Below are 21,476 nucleotides of genomic sequence, written 5' to 3' on the forward strand. Positions count from 1 at the left end.
AATTCACTAGAAGGGGCGGGGCTACCGGAGAGCACTGCAGTTATTGTATTGGAAAATGGCTTACGCTACAGTGTAAAATTAGTTTCTTCCTGTGAAGGCTGTTCTGGTGTCTTGATGATATGAGATACCACACAACGATCTGTTCTTTCTAAATCTTAAGTGTTCGATATGAGATACTGTCAAAGGTACTAGTCGAGTACACATTGTATAGTGTAAGAATATAAGTGCATAGTGAGTGCATAAGTTGCGGTCGGAGACGCCTCCCTCCCATCTACATCGCCAGCTCCACCTCCACCTAAACTCCACCCTGACCACACCCTCTGATTACCGATACCATGTATTCCTCCCGAGCCTCGTTGTCGTCCTAATTAGGCTGCTTTCACACTTGGCAGTGCTGCCACTGATGTTTTTTTTTTCTTTCAGAAAAGCGCAGGGTGACATCAAGTACTTTGGCAAGAGGGTCGTCAAGCCAGAAAAACCAACACGGAGGACAGAGTGCCAGCGGAAAAAACGAGTCTTGTTAGTGAGCGAATGTGAGAAGATTTTTCTTTTGAATGACATGCTGAATGAAAAATATTTTCCGATGTAACTACAGATGTGATAATAAGTCATTCATTTCTGCCTCCAAAGCTACGGCAAAGACACACAACCTCCTCGTTAATAGAGTTTTTATTTCGCAAACATTACCGATAATAATAAATTTAATCTAGAGAGCAAGCTACGACAGTTAGTTAGCCGATACTAGCGAGGGTTTGTAAGAGCGTTACTACGGTGAGCTGATTTTTTTTCATATCCGGCCAGCACTTTTACTGTTAAAAAAAAAAACAACAACCCAAGAGTGAATGCAGCCTCGGTCTGTTTACGCTTTTCTCTAAGTCGTCCACTTCCTTGTTTACTTCCTGTTTGTCGTGTTTCCGCGCTACTGCTCCACCTTGATTACATACTCTGATTAATATCAGCTCGTATATCTTAATATTCTTGATAGCACTCTTTCCCATTACTGTATACTTAAATTCTCATTTCATTGTTGATTTCTCTAGTCCTTCCAGTTCCTAACGCTAATGACCTACTAATTCTTATTTCCCTTAATTTTTTTAAGCCTGTTTGGATTGTGCATAATGACTGTCCAAGATAAGTGAATTTTACGGTATAATGTGACCCAGAACTTTCTTTAAGGTTGCCCTCGGGATGCTGCTTATAAAAGCTATGAGTAAGTTAGTATGAACCAAAGACCTCAATGGGCTTCAGGACATTTTATGAGCCATTCATTTTGATACTGGATTGTGTTTTTCATGCCACCCGTTGTGACTAATCATTAAACTCCAAACATTTCCTTAAATATAAATGAGAATTGCTAGTCAATATCAAGCCTCTTACCTTTTACCCTTACTTTACATTTCATTTTAACAAGCTTGCAATAAAATTATGAGGAACTTTTGTGGAACAATAACTTTCTGGTCTCGATTCTTCCTTTTGTGCCCCTAATGGGAGCGTCAGCATAATTTGAACACCAGCATAGTGTGAAACATCAAAACATCAAACCGCATTTATTATCTATACAGAATATTTTATTGTGAATACTTCCTCAGTACGTTCAAAAGATGAAGATTCTTCATAAATGAGTGAATGTTTTCTTCAAGTGCCCAAATGATTTGGTTATAAATGTGTCAAATATCTATGAATAAACTACTCAACAGTGCATTGATACAAAGTGGGTGAGTCTTGTACTGATGTGATGAATGAACACTCACAATCGCTATTTAACCCTCATCAAGTGGCAATCCAGGAACCTTTGGCCCAATGGCTTACAGTGAGCGATAGTTTGATCTTCTGGTGACATGCATGCAATTTGGCCTCGTTAATGTCTTAATATATGCTTTTGAAGAAGAGTAATAACTTTATGTAGCTTAAATAAGTGTACGTTGCACCTATGGAGAGCTTGTTGCTGTGAAGACTCAGATTTTATATAAATGCTTTCTCATCCACATGACCAGCGCTTTTGAGAATATCTCCGTCCGTACGAAAATGGAAAAACGACACAGATCAGCCATAACATTAAAACCACTGACACGAGATGTGAATAACATTGGTTTATATCTCGATGGCAACTGTCAAGGGGTGGGATATATTATGCAGCAAGAGGAGAGTTCTTGAAGTTGACGTGTTGGATGCAGGAAAATGGCCAAGCATACGGATCTGACTGACTTTGACAAGAGAAAAATTGTGATGGTTAGACGTCTGGGTCAGAGCATCTCTAAAACAGCAGGTCTTGTGGGGTGTTCCCGGTATGCAGTGGTTATTACCTACCAAAAGTGGTTCAAGGAAGGACAACTGGTGAACCAGCGACAGGGTCGTGGGCGCCCAAGAGTCACTGATGCGTGTAGGGAGCGAAGGCTAGCCCGTCTGGTCCGATCCCACAGAACAGCTACTGCAGCACAAATTGCTGAAAATGCTAATGCTGGCTCGGTGTCAGAACACACAGTGCATCATAGCTTGCTGCGTATAGGGCTGTGTAGGCGCAGATCAGTCAGAGTGTCCATGCTGACCTCTGTCCACTGCCAAAAGCACCGACAATGGACATGTGAGCATCAGAACTGGACCATGGAGAAATGGAAGAAGGTGGCCTGGTCTGATGAATCATGTTTTCATATTTTCAAGTGTGCATGTGCATCACTTACCTTGGGAAAGAGATGGCACCAGGATGCACTACAGTATGAGAAGAAGGCGAGCTGGTGGAGGCAGTGTGATGCTCCGGGCTGAGAAACCTTTGGTCCTGGCATTCATGTGGATGTTACATTGAGACGTACCACCTACCTAAACACTGTCGCAGACCGAGTACACTCCTTCATAGCAACAGCATTCCCTAATCTCAGTGGCCTCTTTCAGCAGGATAATGCGTCCTGAACACTGCAAAAAATGTTCAGGAAAGGTCTGAGGGACATGACAAAGAGTTGAAGGTGTTGACTCGGCCTCCAAATTCCCTAGATCTCAATCCGATCGAGCGTCTGTGGAATGTTCTGGACAAACAAGTCCGATCCATGGAGGCCCCACCTCGCAACTTACAGGACTTAAAGGATCTGCTGCTAACGTCTTGGTGCCAGATACAACAACACATCTTCAGAGGTCTTGTGGAGTCCATGCCTTGACGGGTCAGAGCTGTTTTGGTGGCACAGGGTGGACCTAGACAATATTAAGCAGGTGGATTTACTGTTATGGCTGATTGGTGTATCTGAGAGCTTTGTTTTCAGTGATCCAAAATGCTGTTTTCGTGAGATCAGGAGGCCAAAACACTGAGAAAAGAATATACCTGTGGACAGGGCCTCAATGCAGAGCAAACATGGAAATGAAACCCTAACCCTAGCACTTCAAGGCATTACATTTTCATATCACAATAACGACAATAACGGTTTACAGCTTAATGCCATAATAACATGTTTACGTTTCGCTATTCTCGCCAGGCAGCATTTTAGAGAGACACTTCTGTGCACTCAAACTTTCTGAGATTTGCTGTCACATATGATTCTGTGTTTTAACCTGACCAAAAAGAAGCAACCTTAGAAGAACCTTAAAAGAACCTTACAAGCTGTCCATATGCTGCTTTCTTCTCAGGAGCATAAATACTGCCCAAAAATGTTGCCCACCCAGACAGCCTCCTCGAGGGTAGTGATATTTTAAAATCATGCTAAAAATGTCACGGTGTGTCATATAAACAATTATCGGTACTACCAAATTTGTACCTGATCATGAATAAACCTCATGGTTCGATAGTTCTAATGTTTCTGCCGAGCTCTCTGTAACTGTCTCCTCGATAGCATGTGAAACTCTACAGTCGAATTCATTTTTGTCAAAAAGTAAATATCTGATGTACTGTGTACTATTCAGTGACGCAAACGTCCTGTCATGTAACTTCCTGTAAGCTTCCTGTCATGGAGCTACAAGCCAAAAGCCTCAATGTTCTTGCAGGAGAATTATGAGGAACTTGAATATGGCCGATCAGCTGTAGAAGTGTGTGTTGATGTCAGGTGTAGGTCTGGACAGAAGACCAATCCTGAGAAAAATCCAAGAACTACGCACCACTAAAGGCACTTCTTAAACAACGATAACGACAACGACGACAACGACGACAGTGCTCCTCTTCTCGAAAGAATTCAAGTTCAGAGAAAGAAAAAGAATGGCTTGTTCAGACCATTTTTAAGAGTAGAATGCCTACCTTGTCTTTTTTTTTTTTTTTTTTTTACTCTTTTCTCTTTTTATGTGCTGTCTCAATACTAGCAGGAAGCTTTCGCCTGCAGATAGTTGCGTCAACTAAATCGCAGGAATCTTCAAAGAAATAATGAGCACAAAGCGTGAATACAGCTCGACTACTAAAAAAAAAAAAAACAAATAAAAAAAAAACAAGAAACTTATTTAAAAAAAAAAAACATAATTAAAGGAAAAAGCAGGTCCACTATATCGCTGTCTCTCTCTGTAGTACAAGTCTCTCTGGAGCTGGCCAAGTGATTGGTAGGTGGGTATGTTTTTCAGAGAGAGAGAGAGAGGCCCATGATTGGTCGTCGCCACAGGTCAGGTGACGTGGGAGGAGCCTTTGATGGACTGCACCTTTCCGTTTTAATCATCTCCGCCCCCATACATGTCGGCGAGTTTTTTGAAACGCGGACCCCAGTCGTTGAGGTAGTCATAGTCTTGTTCTCCACTGCTGGAGGTGTTGAGTGAGCTGACCGACCCGGCCGTGGATCCACTGCCCTCGTAATCAAACACTAGCAGCGAATCGTACGGTGGGGCTGTCGGGTCATTATCCGCCGCTCTCAGACCCTGCAGTGAACAAGAGAGAAAAATTTCAAATATCAGCAGCATTTTCCTCCAAGTAGAATATTAGCATTTCTACTCAGCCGTCATTAGGATACATTAAAGTGATTAGATTGATTGATTTCAAATAGTTAGACCTTTGGTTTGAGACACAGAAACAGTTGTTGGCCAATAAAATGGCTGCGAAATCAAATCCAGCTGCATAAATGCATTTGGCCAAATCTTTCTCACAGGCATAGAGATAAAAAAGTGAGGTTCTGGAAGCAAAAATGTAATTTGTGGTAGCTGTAGTGAATGTGATTATTAGCAATGATGTATAAACCCTCCAAGACTGAGATTGGTAAATGATGGTATAAGCTCCTGTAGAAGCCATAAATCAGTCTGAAATCAGTTTTGTTTTTTTTTTATACCCAAGTATCGGTGAGGTACTGTATCACCCACAATATTAAAGCAGAATGTCTCTATTACCATGGAAATCAAGCTCAGTTCTTGAAGTCTCCAAGGCAATGCAACTTGCTAAGCCCCTAAAGTTATGTTTTAGAACTTAGTCATGAATTAGCCAGGCTAAGACATTGGAGCATAAAGAACAAACTATATTAATACAGTGCTGAGTTAGTAAAAGTATGCATGTACAAACCAGTGTCTAAGATGCATGTCTTTTGGTTGCTTTAATAATTAAAGGTGCAAAAAAAAACCCCAACCCATTATTATTTAGCAAATGAAGAGTAGGACTTGTCACTATAATTCACAGCAATTGTATGTGCAAAATAATACCACCGAAGGGCAGGTACAAAGACAGGTGCGCCCAAGGGCCAGGTAACAACAAACTGACGGCATTTACCTTAGCCTTAGTATCATATAATCTGTTTATTAATATTAAAAATTGCCATATGTTTGGTTTAAAGATTTAAACTCTTTTTTTTTTTTCTAGAAGGTTTATGGAGATTAAAATGGGAAAGAAGCTTCCAGAATCAATGCTGTTAAAAAGGTAAGTGGTCACAACTCGGCTCTATCATATATCTGATTTATAAGTCGCTAACGTGACTTGGCAAAGAACTACGCGCTCTCTGGGTTGGTCAAACATCCTATTAAGAGAAAAGCTATGTGACTACAAACTAGAATTGTCCAAAACTGTTTTTCAAAGTCATAAAATAAACGTATAAGATTTTAGAAAAGGAATTAAGAATATAATACTGAACAGAAAAATGGCACCCACAATGACTAGCATAATGTCTAGCAACAAAACCATCTGAATCTTTTACATGATGCTCTCTAGTTCCCCTGCATGGTTTCTGTATTAGCATGTTTTATCCTGCTGTGGGAATATTTGGATGATTATTAAACTAATCAGTTCCCGATTTTAGTCGGTGTACCTCATTGATGAAATCTCCAATGTCCCCAGGGTGGGGCACCATGGGCCGTAGCGGGTACTGAGACTCGGGTACCACAGGCCTCTCGTCCACCCGTCGGACACCCGGGGGTTTACCCATGATGTGCTCCAGGGAGTCGGGCTGCTGCAGCTGACTCAGGTCATAGTCCTGCAGATTAGCACACAGATATGCTAAAGACAAACCCATACAACACTAACAAGATTATGCCACAGTTATAATCAAGACATGCATCACAGCTAATATAGTCACATTAGCCAACAACCGTAATTAAGACACAAGGTGCATGTAGCAACAACATCTGCAGCTAATATCCGGCTGCACTAGCTCCTTCCCTCAGGCCAGGTGGAGTGGTAGTAATGGCTTTATTTGACTATATACCTTATGCTCAGCAAGTGAGGATTTTAGCACTTAATGAGCTCGAAATAAACTAGCAGTTTTCTAGCAATGTTGAGAATTAAACGCTTAGATACTCAATCTGGTCCACGTAATGTTATAAATAAGAAAAGCCTGTGTATTTGGTCCATGCAGCCGTTTCAACCACGAATGAATCCCTATTGAATTAAGTGTATTTCTAGAATCAGAGCTCCAGTCACCTGGTCCTCCTCTCCTCCTCCTTCCTCATCATATTTGAGGATGTTGTCTCTGACATCATCCTCAGGGTCAATCAGCAGCTGTTTGGTTTGCCTCTCCTTCTCTTTCCTCTTCATCCATACCACAAAGAGCAAAACCATGCCTGCAGTACAGAAATCACAACATGGCCAGAGCAAAAATTTAACAGACGTCGTAGACATACCGCATACTAAATAGACACTGCCGAAAAGCAGCTTTACAGAGATCGGAATGCAGATTTAGACCCCTGATGAAAAATCCAGAGGCTACAGTTGAGACGAGGAACTCTCTTGAGACGACACGAGGAAGAAACCTTGAGAGGAACCGGACTCAAAAGCAACCCATCGTCTTCTGGGTCACACCGGATTGTAGGATTCTAAATCATTACAGTATGTGTGTGTAGAAGATTAAGAGTTGCTGAGTGTACTGAAATGATATTCTGTAGGATCAGACTGCAAATAAGAGTCCAGGGTTAAGCACAGGGCAGTCTTTATGATTGCAGGAGCAGTTCTGAGAAAGTTTTTCTAAGTTGGTATGGGAAGCTTTGAGAACATTCTCTACTCAAGTGACGTGCATTTCCAAGTGGCTGATGTCTCAGATGGAACAACAACAGCAACAACAACAAAAAAACCCCTTCAATGTGCCCCACAAAGTCAGAATAAAGGAAACCAATTGAGGCTAATCTGAATGAAACAAGTCAAAACAAGTGAATGAAACGATTCAAACAAGCTGTGTAATCTATAACTGAATTCAATTTCTTTCACAAGCTAATGGTGTTCAGTGGTGCATGCTGGTGTTTGATGGTGTTAAATGATAAATGTCGGCGTTGAATGGCTTTTAAATGAATGCTGATGCAGTAATGGTGAACGTTGGTGTTTGCAGGTGAGTGGTAGTGTGTATTGGAGAATATTGGCCATTGATGGAAGGTAGTGTTTTAAGCACGGTGGCTTAGTAGTTAGCACGTTCGCCTCACACCTCCAGGGTCCGGGATTCGAGTCCCGCTGGGGCCGTGTGTGTGGAGTTTGCATGTTCTCCCCGTGCTGCGGGGGTTTCCTCCGGGTACTCCAGTTTCCTCCCCAAGTCCAAAGAGATGCATGGTAGGCTGATTGGCGTGTCTAAAGTGTCCGTAGTGTATGAATGAGTGTGTATGTGATTGTGCCCTGTGATGGACTGGCACCCTGAATGTTGGTGTCTTGTGGAAAATGTTGGTGTTTGAAGGTGAGTAATAGTGTGTATTGGAGAATATCGGCCACCATTATCGATGGAAACGTTGTTTGGTAGTGTTTTATAGAGGATACTGGTGTTCAAAGGATGATGGTGTTTTATGGAGGATATTGGTGTTTGATGGTGTTAAAAGTTTGTATTTGATGGCGAAAGTGTGTCTTTTAGTGTCTGATGGTAACTGTTGGTGTTTGATAGTGTTTGCATATGTTTGTGAATAATGGTATTTGATGGAGAATGCTGTTGCGTAATGGTGAATATTGGTGGTTGATGTAGAATCATTTCGTTTTGACTGTAAATGCTGGTGAGTGATGGAAATAGATGGTGTTTGTTAGCGAATATTGGTGTTTGACGGATAATAGTGGTTGATGGGGAAATGTCGGTGTTGGATAGTTAGTGTTGATGTTTACTGGAGAATGCTGGACATTGATGGAAAGTCTGATGGTGAACGCTGGCGTTTGTGAAATTCCATAAAGAATAACTTTGTGTGTTGGTAAAAGCCTGGAGTGTACTGGTGTTTAGCTGGTGCTTAGAGCATCTGTGTCTCCAAGGCTTACGTTTGCTATTATCCCAATGCATATTATCACAGCTCCAGTATCTTGAAAATATTCCAAAATATTCTGTGCAACTCCCAGCTTCAGTGCTATATATAATTCACACAAAAATGTCCACTCCCATACAGAAATACCTTCCCCTTGGAGTTGAACGTGATGTTCCAGGCAGTGCTAGGTAAATGTTTTATAAACATGTCCAGATGAGCAGCTCTCCAATGTATGGGGAAGAGGAACTCTCACCTCTTCACAATCTGCCAAAGTTTTCCTTATTGCATGCCTCAGGTCAAAGAAAGTCTGGCCTTGTGTTTGTTTGGAGTAGAAGAGTTTTAACCCCAGGGTAAAAAAAAAAAAAAAACAACCGTGCAGAAGAAATATAAGTTCAGTGTTGGAGTAGATGTGCTATTAAAAACAATAACGGATAAAAAAATAATGGTTTCTCCAGGTTGTATTTCATACCTAGGATATGCTGATCTTATATTTAGCCTCTGGCATTTTGGTTATAGGGAATATTTTCTGAAGAAAGAGGATGTGCACTGTACTTTTCTTGGTCAAAGATATCAAATTCAAATATCCTCTAAAAAAGAGGTTTTGCAACCTGTAACAGTGGGTCTGTGTCGCGAATAATGGATTTCATATTTGTATTTGTTACTGTGAAATAATATATTGTGGGTTGCTCTTGAGGAGCTTTTGATACAAATTACAAACTATCCCAAACACTTAAAGCAAAGCTTAGGGCAGATGTCATCTCTAAGATTTATTCTACTATAATGAGGCATTGATTTGGAGCAGCAAGCGTTGCACTTGGTTTGTTATTTATGATCAGAAGTTCAGAACTACATCCGGTGGAGTCCGAATATCCGACACCGAAGAATGATTGAAAATGTTCAATTTTAACTCGTCCAGTCATTGACCTTCGTGAAACTCCAACACTGCTACAGTAGGTTTGTCCCACAATGCAGGACATTCAAGATAGATGAGATGCTTGTACTGTGTGAGTCAGTTTCATGAATCATATAACAAAGATGAGCCATCAGTGGTTCCTGAGAGGTCTGGAGTCGAGCAGAGTTTGGTAATTTTTCTGCTCATTGGCTCACGAATAGGTATGTGATCAGGGAACTCATTTGCGCTGGATTCTGTAGCTATACATAACCAGAAACTAACAACACTTAGCATTTATAAAGGCAACGGTAAAATCATCTAGATGTGAAACACTGAACTGGCTACAACAATCTCTGTGCAAATGACAGATATTTAAATATATGGAAATTTCCCACCATTTAGTAGAACTAATGAAGATCCCTGGATGCCTTGGTATACGAGTACCGTACAGTCCAAAATGACCTAAATTTGAAAATCTTACTCACTAAGAAGGATGATGATGCAGATAAGGATGGAGATGATGGCGCCAGTGCCCAGGCCCGCCGCTGCTACGGCACCGTGTGCAGTGCAGTCACCATGTTCGTCACACGGACACACCTTCACCTTAATGACTGAGCGATTGGAGAGTGGCGGGTTTCCTGAGTCTGACACAGAAATGGGAACCTCATACACACCCGACTCCAGGAACTGGATCCTTAGGCTCAGACGGGCATAGTTTCCTGTGGACAGGATGAAATTCGGTTTATGGTATGGTGAGTACAAATGAGGATCTTAGGAGTTAAGGGTTCATTTGTAGAGGTTGGGTTATGGGTTAGAGTTATGAGTAGGAAATGAGGGATTCGTTAATTTGCAGTTCGGGTTGGCATTAAGGGTTGGAGATGTAATTTTGGGGTTGAGGATATAGGTTGCAGTTAAGGGTAGTAGTTAGGGGATTAGAGTTGTGTTTAAGGATTGGGATTCGAGGTTGAGAATCAGGGTAGGTGGTTATAGATCTTGGAGTTCAGGTTAAACTGTGGAGCTTTGGTTATGGGTTAAGGTTACGAGTTTAGATTAGGGGATTAGGATTCATAGTTTGGATTAGTTATTAAGGGTTCTTGATTGTGTTCAAGTCTTGTGAGAGTGGTTAGTTGTTTAGGAACTTAGGAGTTCAACGTTTGGTGCTAGGGTTTAGGGGTTGGGTTTGATTAGGATTGGGGGTTAGACAAATGCTTTGGGGTTTGGATGTAGTATTTGGATTTGGCATAAGGTTAAGGGTTTGGTTTTAGAGATTGGGGTTTAAGGAGTAGTTGTTTTGAGATTAGGGTGACTTTTGTAGATTACTATACCGAATAAAAACGACCACAACAGATTACCATGAAAGACCTGAGTGATATGAGGTGGCAAGCTACTTTTTTTGCCAGTACATTTTCCAGAATGTTTGCGCATCCCTCACCGTTGATCCGGGAGACGGTCCAGTTGCGGCGGATGATGGAGGGATGAAGAGGAAGCTCGAAGACGAATGGACCGACATTGGGATCGGTATCTGCATCCACAGCCGTGATGTTGACAGAGTTCATGTGAGATCTTTCACAGATCTGAGCATCGTGAGGAACGAGTGATGGAGCGTTATCGTTCACATCTATGAGAAATATCTGCAGCGTTCCTGTGCTACTGGCAGGAGGAGAGCCTGAGAAATGAACAAAAAAAAAAAAAAAAGGAAAGAGTAAGTAACAAAGCGCTCAGAATTATGAGAGTATGAAAATTATGGACGAGGGAGCTATAAATTACACGGGGTAGGGGAAAAAAAAAACTCATTGCCAGTGAAATAAGCTCATGTTCCTTTCATTAGACTTACATGTAGAGATCAGGGTTAGACTAGTTCATCACAAGGCGAGTGAAATGACTGAGTACACTGAGTACACACACACAGTAATTTAATTACTAGAGCTGAGAAACTGAAATATGAGAATAAAGAAGCTGTAAACTCTCATTAGCTTCTTGTTTTACTTAATGAACATGTTTTAAATAGATAAAACACTGCTAGGGCCTTTCTATTAGATACTAAAAACATCTGTAACTCATCTTAAATTTAACACATACCCCTACCTAGCTCAAACCTAACATTAAAATGATAACCCTAAGCACTAAATACAAATAGTAAATGCCCCCAAATTAGTTTTCTATTATCTTTGGCTTCTGAGCTTTGGCCGTTATTGCCGTCCTTGATGCGGCTGTAAGAAGAAGGAGAAAATCTAGTGTCTAAGCATACAGCATCTTTTTTATAGTCATTGAGAAACCTTCAAAAAAAACAAACGAGGCATTAAGAAGTGTTGGAATTGCACATTTTGTTCATGCACCAACATTTGAAGACTCCCATACGCATATTGATGGCTTCACATTTCCACATTTTGTGCCTCTTTTGCTCTGTGTTGGAACCTATGATCGGTTCCCTCGATGGTCAATTTAAACTAGAGGTAGGATACGGAGTCTCGTCCATCATTTCATGAAGTGTTTAAAAATTTAGGTATTTCGGCCAGGAATTTTCTCATGGGTGGAGAGCGAGCGAAAAACACTGACACTGATACTGCCAATATGGGAGAAAGTAAAATCCCTGGATGGCTGGGGTAATCAAATCCTTTACCGGTGCTACTCGGCCATTTACGTTCTATTTACATTGATAGTGTAGTTGTTTCTCTCTCTCTCTCTCTCTCTCTCTCCGATCAGAATCTGAGTAATAAAGGTACCAATCTATACTTTTCCCGTTTTCACCTGTAGTCTGTGTAATCTTTTACCTGGGAAGGTGGACGTGTTAAATCTTTAATTCGCCTTTTAAATCAAAGCTTTAAAGATATATCACCGATATATAAAGGTAAAGTAAGGTTTGGCACCTTTTATTTCCCGTGAGAAATTTCCCACCCAAAAACACCTACTGTTCTTTTCTTTCTAGACCTGAAGTAAAAGCAGGAACTCCATGGAACCATGGTTTAACAAGCGAGTGAGACCTCTGGTGGTTGGGATATAAACCCCCCCGCCCCCCTGGGAAAACTAACACCGCCCATATAGGCCTATTGTGCAGTTATTTATTTCCCAGAAACTCATGAAAAGTTGGAATCTAAGGTATAAACACTTAGGAACAGGAGGGCAAGCTGAGAAGACAGAAGGATGAAAAAAAAAAGACGAGAAATATACAGACAGCGGAAAAAATAAGAGAAATATAGAGACAGCGGGAGAGAAAAGCGTCTGTGTGTGGGTGTAGCAGTTGTTTCTGTGTCAGAGTGTCCACTGAGGCTGCTATTATCGGCTGCCAGTGTGGAATTAACCAAACCCTTTCAGACATCTGTCTCCATTAGTGGACACACACACACACACACACACACACACACACACAGCTGATAATGCTAAAAATTGGCCTTCTGGGGTAGTACGTAGACTGTCTCCAAAATTGGACAGACAAAATTGAAGAGACAAAACCGGAGCGTGGGCAAGTATGGAAGTGGAGACACACTTACAGTAAACACACACTTAACACACACCCTTATAGTCTTAGGAAGCTTTTTGCAGCTACGCAGCTTTTGCACCATCTCTGTTTGCTAAAGTCTTGCTGAGACCGTCTGAATGAACCCTAGTGTGACTCGATGGTACTGAGAATGAGATTTGACCCGAGTGCAGGAAATGAACTAAACACACTGTATACATACAGTAGTACAAGGACAGACCAGGATTGCTGTGCATATATATAAAAAAAAAAAAGAAAACTAGATACAGTTCAAATACTCGTTATTTACACAATTATTTATTTAACACCGTCTCTGTGTTCTTTGCGGTTGGGTGTTTGTGTCATTTTTGTAGCCACCCAAGCGTAAAGGTTCTGTCCACATTGTCAATCCCTGCATTTCTGACCAATGAAACAGGGTACATTTTCAGCCCCTGACCTTCTCACGTGTCCCTGTGTTTTGGTTTAAAATCAAACCATCAAGAAAAGGAACCAAAATGATCATGTTCAGTTCGATTCAGACTTGGTAAGCATAGCGATAAATGAGAAACTCAAAAAAACAATAAATAAATGATTGCAGTGCTGCAACTATTACATTTATATAATTAAATAATTACTAGGGAGGAGAGAAAGAGAGAGAGAGAGAGAGAGAGAAACAAGCTAGTGTCCTCACACAGCTTTTTCATACGTCAAGGTTTCCAATCAATATTTATTGTCTGAATCTCACAATAGCTGGGACTAAAAAAAGTCCTGACTTTTACACCCCTGAATTTGACACTTTTGCCATCTCTGCATTGGTTCAGAGTTTCAGGATTTTCTTCCTGCAGTATTTGAGAGAGGAGGAATGTGTCATTTCAGTCCCCACTGCTGTGTGCGAGCTTGAGGCTGAATTTTACATTTCTGATGGAGATGAAACGAATGGTTTGGTTACACACTAACATCACCCTGTCTCTCTCTCTCTCTCTCTCTCTCTCTCTCTCTCTCTCTCTCTGTATATTACAGTTATACCAATACATTTTTGACCAATAAAATCAGTTAAAATTAAAATTTTAGAATGATATCCTCCCAGGTGGAAATCACGCTGCATTGTTTTGAGTATTGTCTGTTTTTTACTTTAATTAACAGAAAGCAGTTTCCAGAGTTCCCACCACAATACCACTGTGACCAATCAGACCATTGAATCCTGCACAAATGCCACTCAAAGCAATTCGCTTGTACTTCCAACCCCCAGCGCCATTGTAACCAGATTGCAGTTCCCACCACAATGGTGCTGTAACCTATCAGACATCAGTTTTCACCCCCAGTGTCACTGTAAAAAAGTGGACTGTAATTGACACTCTCCAGCGTCCAGGTACCCAATCAGGCTGCAGTTCTTAATCCTCAATGTCACTGTAAAAAATCTGACTGTAGTTCCTGCCCCCAATGCTACTGTAACCAGTCTGACTGTAGTTCCTCCCCCAATGCCACTGTACCCAATCTGACTGTAGTTCCTCCCCCGATGCCACTGTACCCAATCTGCCTGTATTTCCTGCCTGCAAGGCCACTGTACCCAATCTGACTGTAGTTCCTCCCCCCAATGTCACTGTAACCAATCTGACTGTAGTTCCTCCCCCCAATGTCACTGTAACCAAGGTGACTGTAGTTCCTGCCTGCAAGGCCACTGTACCCAATCTGACTGTAGTTCCTCCCCCAATGCCACTGTACCCAATCTGACTGTATTTCCTGCCCGCAAGGCCACTGTACCCAATCTGACTGTAGTTCCTGCCCGCAAGGCCACTGTACCCAATCTGACTGTAGTTCCTCCTCCCAATGCCACTGTAACCAGTCTGACTGTAGTTCCTGCCTGCAACGCCACTGTAACCAATCTGACTGTAGTTCCTCCCCTCAATGACATTATAATTAATCCAATTACAGTTCCTGCCCCCAATGCCACTGTAACCAGTCTGACTGTAGTTCCTGCCTGCAACGCCACTGTGACCAATCTAACTGTAGTTCCTGCCCCCAATGCCATTGGTAACCAATCAGACCTGTTTCCTCCCCCAATGCCCTTAGAACCAATCAGACCGTAGTCTCTGCCCCATGCATGTGTAACCAATTTGTAACCAATCAGACATTAATTTCCTTCCCCAATACCACTGTAACTAATCCGACTGTAGTTTCCACGCAAATAGTACTGTGACCAATCAGCTTGCATGTTCACCCCCAAATGCCACTTCAGACCACTATCAGACCACAGTTCCTGCCCCAATGTTACTTCAGCTAGAGTCCTGGAAGAGTTTTGTTTACAATGCTTTTATTGTATTATCATGATCAATCAATGCATGAAAAATTCTTACATATGTAGTCATCTCCATTACTAATATGTATACTCATAGTGGTTCTTATCATTAGTGAAACCCTGTTTAATTAAAACTATAATATATATATATATATATATATATATATATATATATATATATATATATATATATATAATCAGTTGTCAGACTGTTTACAGGGACCTCCACTAATATTGGCACCCTTGGTAAATATGAGCAAAGGAGGCTTTTTGTCTTTATTGTTTAACCTTTTGATATTTTTGTTCCAAAAAAATGACAAAAAATACTCTGCTCTGCTCTCATGAATATCAAACAACCGATCAAACAATCAATCAAACGCAACACAGGTTTTTTTCAGAAAACCTTGTTAAATATTTACCCTTGTTTACATATTTACCAAGGGTGCCAATATTAGTGGAGGACACTGTAGCTACTTAGGATCAGTGAGAGAGGCTTCAGTAAAAGTGGAGTAGCAGAAATAAAAAGATGGAGAATAGTCTGAAGATAAAAAAAAAAAAAATAGAGAAAGGAAGGATAGGAGGGAAAGCATCTACTGGTTGAAGCAATGCCTTTAATCCCTGTTTCCACTCCTCTGCTGAAAAAAATAAAGAAGAAGAAGAATAAAAAGGAGAAGAAGAGCCAGGGAACGTCACAGGAGCTAGCCATGTCAGTCATGGATGAAAAGCAGTTCTGAGTTCGAGTAAACACTGAGCTGGACGAGCCCGATAACACACAGGGGAAATGAGCTTGTGTGTGTGTGTGTATGTGTGTGTATGTGTGTGTGTGTGCGCGTGCGCGTGCATGTGTGTTAGCTGTGATTGGGGTTTTGCTTGGCTAAGCGTGGGTTTGTTTGGGAAAGAAAAACAACCACGGACATACTTATTATGCAGAGAGAGAGAGAGTGAGAGAAAGAGAGAGCGAGAGAGAAAATATCACTACCCTGCCTCCATCCTGTGCAAATGGAGAGAAAGAAAAAGAGTGAAAGGAGCGCATCATTAATAAACACAGTTTTTCAAGACTCCGAGGAACGTTTGTGCGGGTATAAAACCTAATCTTAATGGACTGAGAATTAAATGAAGATGGATGGACAGAGAAAGATGGAGAGATTTTAAGACAGACAGATGGAGAGATGGACAGGCAGACAGACAGACAGACATAAGGGTGGGAAGGCAGGCAGACAAAAATAAAGATGAAAAGTCAGACAGACCTCGTGAGAGACAGACAGAGAGACGGACAGGCAGACAGACAGACATAAGGGTGGGAAGGCAGGCAGACAAACATAAAGATGAAACGTCAGACAGACCTCGTGACAGACAGACAGAGAGACGGACAGGCAGACAGACAGACATAAGGGTGGGAAGGCAGGCAGACAAACATAAAGATGAAAAGTCGGACAGACCTCGTGAGAGACAGACAGAGAGACGGACAGGCAGACAGACAGACATAAGGGTGGGAAGGCAGGCAGACAAACATAAAGACGAAAAGTCGGACAGACAGACAGACCTAGTGACAGACAGACAGACATAGGGGTGTACAGACTGGCAGATTGACAGCCAGACAGACAAAGAGATAGACAGACATGGAGATGGCTAAACAAACAAACAAGCAGACATGGGGCAGACAGACATTGGGACATACAGACTACTCAAAACACTCGCCATTATCAGCGGCAAGGAACGTAGCCTCGTAGATGTTCTTCTTGACATAGACGGATTCTCGGTCCAGCACAGCCGTCGTGGTGATCTGACCGTTTGTCGTGTTGATGGACAGCCAGTTAGCCGGATCCGACAGCTTAAGATACCTGCACAAAGCAAATACAATAATAAACAACAATAATCAGCCAATAACACAGTTTTGAGCATTAAAGCTGCGGTGCGTAACTTTCTCGTTAAATCTGAAAGAAGTAGCATTACTGAGCCGTTCCCTAAACCGCCACGTTCCACAAAATCACATCACACCACGATCGCCCATAATCGCCCGACGTTAGGACCGCTAAATTCCGTCGTCCAACAGGATTAATGATGAAACTTTTACAGTAGTCTAATCAGTGTATGCTTTACACGACTTTTTAGCTTTTTAATTAACGTCCCAGACCAGCACTTAAAGCAGATGCTATAAAACCCTGCACATTGTGTTAGCATCAGTAACAACCCTTCAGTGCTTTGGCAATTTCCACCCGGTGAGATTTTTGCATATTATGACGATCAGATTAATGGCCGCCCAACAACGCATCTTAATCTCCATCACTCCTTTGAAGCGCCACTTCTGTTAATTAATTTGCAGCTGTGCACAAGATTTGTGGCGATTGCTATTTTAAAAAAAAAAACCAAAAACAAAAGCAAAATAAATAAATAAATAAATAAATAAATAAATAAATAAACCCTGACTATTTAAAAATTGACCGAGTTAGGGAATGTGTTGGCTCTTGGGTCATGTTTAGAAGGCACTCGGTGACAGAATCGGTGACGAGCTGTTAGTGAATGACATTATTTCAGCTGCAATGTCACTTTTGGGACATGAAACTAGCCAAAGGTATAAGTGTGTGTATGTGTGTGTGTGTGTGTGTGCGGAAAGGACAGCGGTGTGAACATTAAGAACCTTGGACAGCAGTGCTGAAAAGCTAATTAGCGTGCAGTTTGAGGAGAAAGTCACACCGGTGTTAGAAAGGACGCATGTTTGGAGTTAATTGTCAGGATGAACAGTGTGTGGACAGGATCTACTTTGTCCTGCACTGAGCTGTGATGAAGATTTCAGATATTTAATTGAAAAAGTAGACATGGGAGGCTGAAACAAAAGCCTTGGGGTGGCTAGCTGACAGCTCATTATCTCTGGCATTTATATATATATATATATATATTCCTAAATGTAGGCACCTGAACAATGGAGTAAGTGGAGCAACCGCACCCTCACTTTGTATATGAATAAGAAATGATAAAATATCAGTTTGAGAAGGATGGGTTTTGAATCTATATGTCACATGAGCAAGACACAACAATGGGAAGTGGATTTTACTCTAGGATCTTTGACTAAATTCACGCTTAGTTTTCATGCATAGTTCGTTAAATAAAGTCAAACTACGCAAACAAACAAAAAACGTACAAATAAAAAGTAACATCATAAACATAATAAATAATAATAATTTAAAAAAAAAAAAAACCCTCAATGTCATCATATTCTATGATCTAGTTTAAATGATATGCAACCCCAATTCCCAAAAAAGTTTGGGATGCCGCGTAAAACTAATTAATTAATTCATTAAAATGAAAACAAAACGCAATGATTTGCAAATCTCACAAACCTATATGTTATTCATAATAGAACATAGAAAACATATCAAAAGTTTAAACTGAGGAAAATGTACCGTTTTAAGGAGAAAAAATAGGGAAATTTTGAATCTGATGGCTGCAACACGTCTCAAAAAAGTTGGGACGGGGGCAACAAAAGGCTGGAAAAGTAAGTGTTAGTAAAAAAAAAAAAATAGCTGGAGGAATATTTCACAAGTCTCTCAGAAGTAAAGATGGGATGGAATCTGGATGGAAGCAGATGTTGCTCTAAAAGCTGTATATAGCTTTCAGCATTGATGGTGCCTTTCCAGATGTGCAAGCTGCCCATTCCATAGGCACTAATGCACCCCATACCATCAGAGATGCAGGCTTTTGAACCGAGCGCTGATGAAAAGCCGGACGGTCCCTCTCCTCTTTAGTCCTCTTTAGTTTAGAGGACGCGGCGTCCATGGTTTCCAAAAAGAATTTCACATTTCTATTCGTCTGACCACAGAACAGTTTTCCACGTCGCCTCGGTCCATTTTAAATGAGCTTTGGCCCGGAGAAGACGGCGGCGTTTTTGGACCACGTTCACGTACGGCTTCTTCTGTGCATGATGGAGCTGTGGATGGCATGTGGATGGCACGGGGAACTGTGTTCACAGACGATGAGTTCTGGAGGTGTTTCTGAGCCCATGCAGTGATTTCCATCACAGAATCAGGCCTGTTTTTAATGCAGTGCCACCTGAGGACCCGAAGATCACGGGCACGCAGTACTGATTTTCGCCCTCATCCCTTACGCACAGAGATTTCTCCAGATTCTCAGAATCTTTTGATGATATTATGTACTGTACATGACGAGATATTCACAATAAACTCTCCGCAATTTTACATTGAGGAACATTATTCTGAAATTCCATCCAATCGCCGATCATCGACTCGACTAGGCCTCCTGACCTCCTACGACGTCGCACGCCCTATCTCTCACTAACTCCGACAAGCAAGTACACATCATTCCCACGTTTAATAAGCTGGTGCAGTACTAAGGAATCCATAGCCTATAATCAGTTTATGGGTCCCTCATAGTGCATTGATGATTCACTCAGGTCAGAGTCTTTTTTGAAGCCATAATTTGCCCAAACACTTGCACTCTGCTTTGCCTCTGTTGTAAGTCTATCCCTCTCTATCATGCCCATGTGTGTGTACGTGTGTGTATGTGTATTAGAATAGTCTTTGTTTAGTACTTTGATTAGTTTATGTGTCGTACAATAGTGTAATAAAGTCTCGTCTATATTAAAGTGAAGTCGCCTGTGAGTCTTTTGCTCATGTTCAGAGTCCCTAAACTTGCCGAATTCATTACCCTGCTCAGAAATATTGCGTCATCACTAGAAGGTATTACTATCAAAGGCCACGGGCGTAATAACTTTCAGAATCAGTGCATAGCCTCATTAAAAGTTTCGGTGGACGAATTAAACTGGTTAGCTGCTGTTACACGAGGCTGGCGATATTCCCTTAAAACAAAGATAAGATTCCTTGGACGCTAAGGCTTTCCTACATGCATTAGTGGAGAATATAGGTAACTAAACGTTCCTTAAACACAGTGGTGGAGAATTCGACAAATTAATCTAAACAGCTCATTTTCTCATGTTCTACTGGGAATAACAGATGGGGTTAGGAGATTTGCAAGTCCTCGCATTCTGTTTTTATTTACATTTGTTTACATTGTACACAGCGTCCCAACATTTTCGGAATTGGGGTTGTATGATTCGGCACACGTAATCCGAAGTCACTAGTCATTCGCCACGCACATAATATCACATGGTCCTAGATCATACAATATGAAGACACTGGGTTTTTTTGTTGTCGTTGTTCAGTACGTTTGGCTTTATTTGAAGAACTACACACGTGAAGTAGCAACGAAATTAAACTTAAACTTAAAGTTAAACTAGTAATAAGGATTCTCAATGTAATTATGGATGGGAATGAGAATTGTAATCGAAATGGAAGAAGGGACGGGAATAGTAAATAATGCGAACATTCCCTTGGACCTCACAAACCACCCCAACTTTACTCCACCAGTTTCACCCAAAATCAGGCGGCCATGTTCCTATATATCCTCCTACACATAACAGTAAGGATAATATCCTCCACAACTGGCTCTGTGGATAATAGATTTGTCTTTGCCTTGGCCTGCCATATGACTCATTGGTAAACATTCACCTGAGTCTGGTTCTGTTATAAATATGTAGGCCTTGTGGACAAATTTTATTGGATGGATGTCCATCGTCAGCTGTCGTGCATAAAAAGTTTCTGAAAAATGTTCCAATCTCAGCACACCATTACTACAAGTATATTTGTCCGCAACATATTGTTTCCAACAAACAAACTTTATGTACTACTCTGCAATTTGTACAAAGTTGACTACTATGTATATATATATATATAAAGTTCCTGCTCCAATAAAGAGCCTCATTTGGCCCTGAAAAATGCCTGAAGTTCCCAAGTAATCACTTCCTGAACACCATTTTTCCTCCTGTGTCAGCTTCTTCACTAACAAGCAGCTCGATCACAGTGTGTTTGCCAACATGGATGCTACTTATGTCATTGTTTTGTCATTTTTCATCCAATATAACACCTTTTCGGCTGTTGACCAGATGACCGGAGACATACAGTACACGAGTGGACTTGTTTTCATAGCTCCTTGGTCTTCATGATGCTGTTTGTTTAGTTCGCTAATAAACTCTTGGTTCTTCCATGAACAAGTCTAATTATATTGAGATCATGAAACACTTTCATTGCACACAGGTCAAGGTTTGTGGACAGCTGACCATCACGTCACACTCATATGTGCCTGTTGAACATCCCATTCTAGATTTGAAGTTATAATAAGCTCAACTCTTCTGGGAAGGCTTCCTACTAGATTGTGGAGCGTGGCTGTGGGGATTTGTGTTCGCTGAACTATAA

General features: G+C 41.2%; 1 protein-coding gene across 2 annotated transcripts in view; it reads right to left on the minus strand.

Moving 5' to 3' along the window:
* Positions 1-305: 305 nt before the first annotated feature.
* The window catches only part of LOC128619048 (cadherin-4-like), a 369,140-nt gene continuing 347,969 nt past the window's right edge, over positions 306-21,476 (minus strand). For both annotated transcript variants that reach the window (XM_053642896.1, XM_053642895.1), the window contains 6 exons: positions 16,909-17,051; positions 10,893-11,126; positions 9,946-10,179; positions 6,791-6,930; positions 6,180-6,344; positions 306-4,812 (listed from right to left, as the gene is read on the minus strand). In XM_053642896.1, the coding sequence (XP_053498871.1) occupies positions 4,609-4,812; positions 6,180-6,344; positions 6,791-6,930; positions 9,946-10,179; positions 10,893-11,126; positions 16,909-17,051 (1,120 nt within the window). In that variant the 3' untranslated portion in view covers positions 306-4,608. The remainder of the gene's footprint in view (positions 4,813-6,179; positions 6,345-6,790; positions 6,931-9,945; positions 10,180-10,892; positions 11,127-16,908; positions 17,052-21,476) is intronic.

The sequence above is a fragment of the Ictalurus furcatus genome, chromosome 15 (assembly GCF_023375685.1).
Source record: "Ictalurus furcatus strain D&B chromosome 15, Billie_1.0, whole genome shotgun sequence".
Classification (NCBI taxonomy): Eukaryota; Metazoa; Chordata; class Actinopteri; order Siluriformes; family Ictaluridae; genus Ictalurus; species Ictalurus furcatus.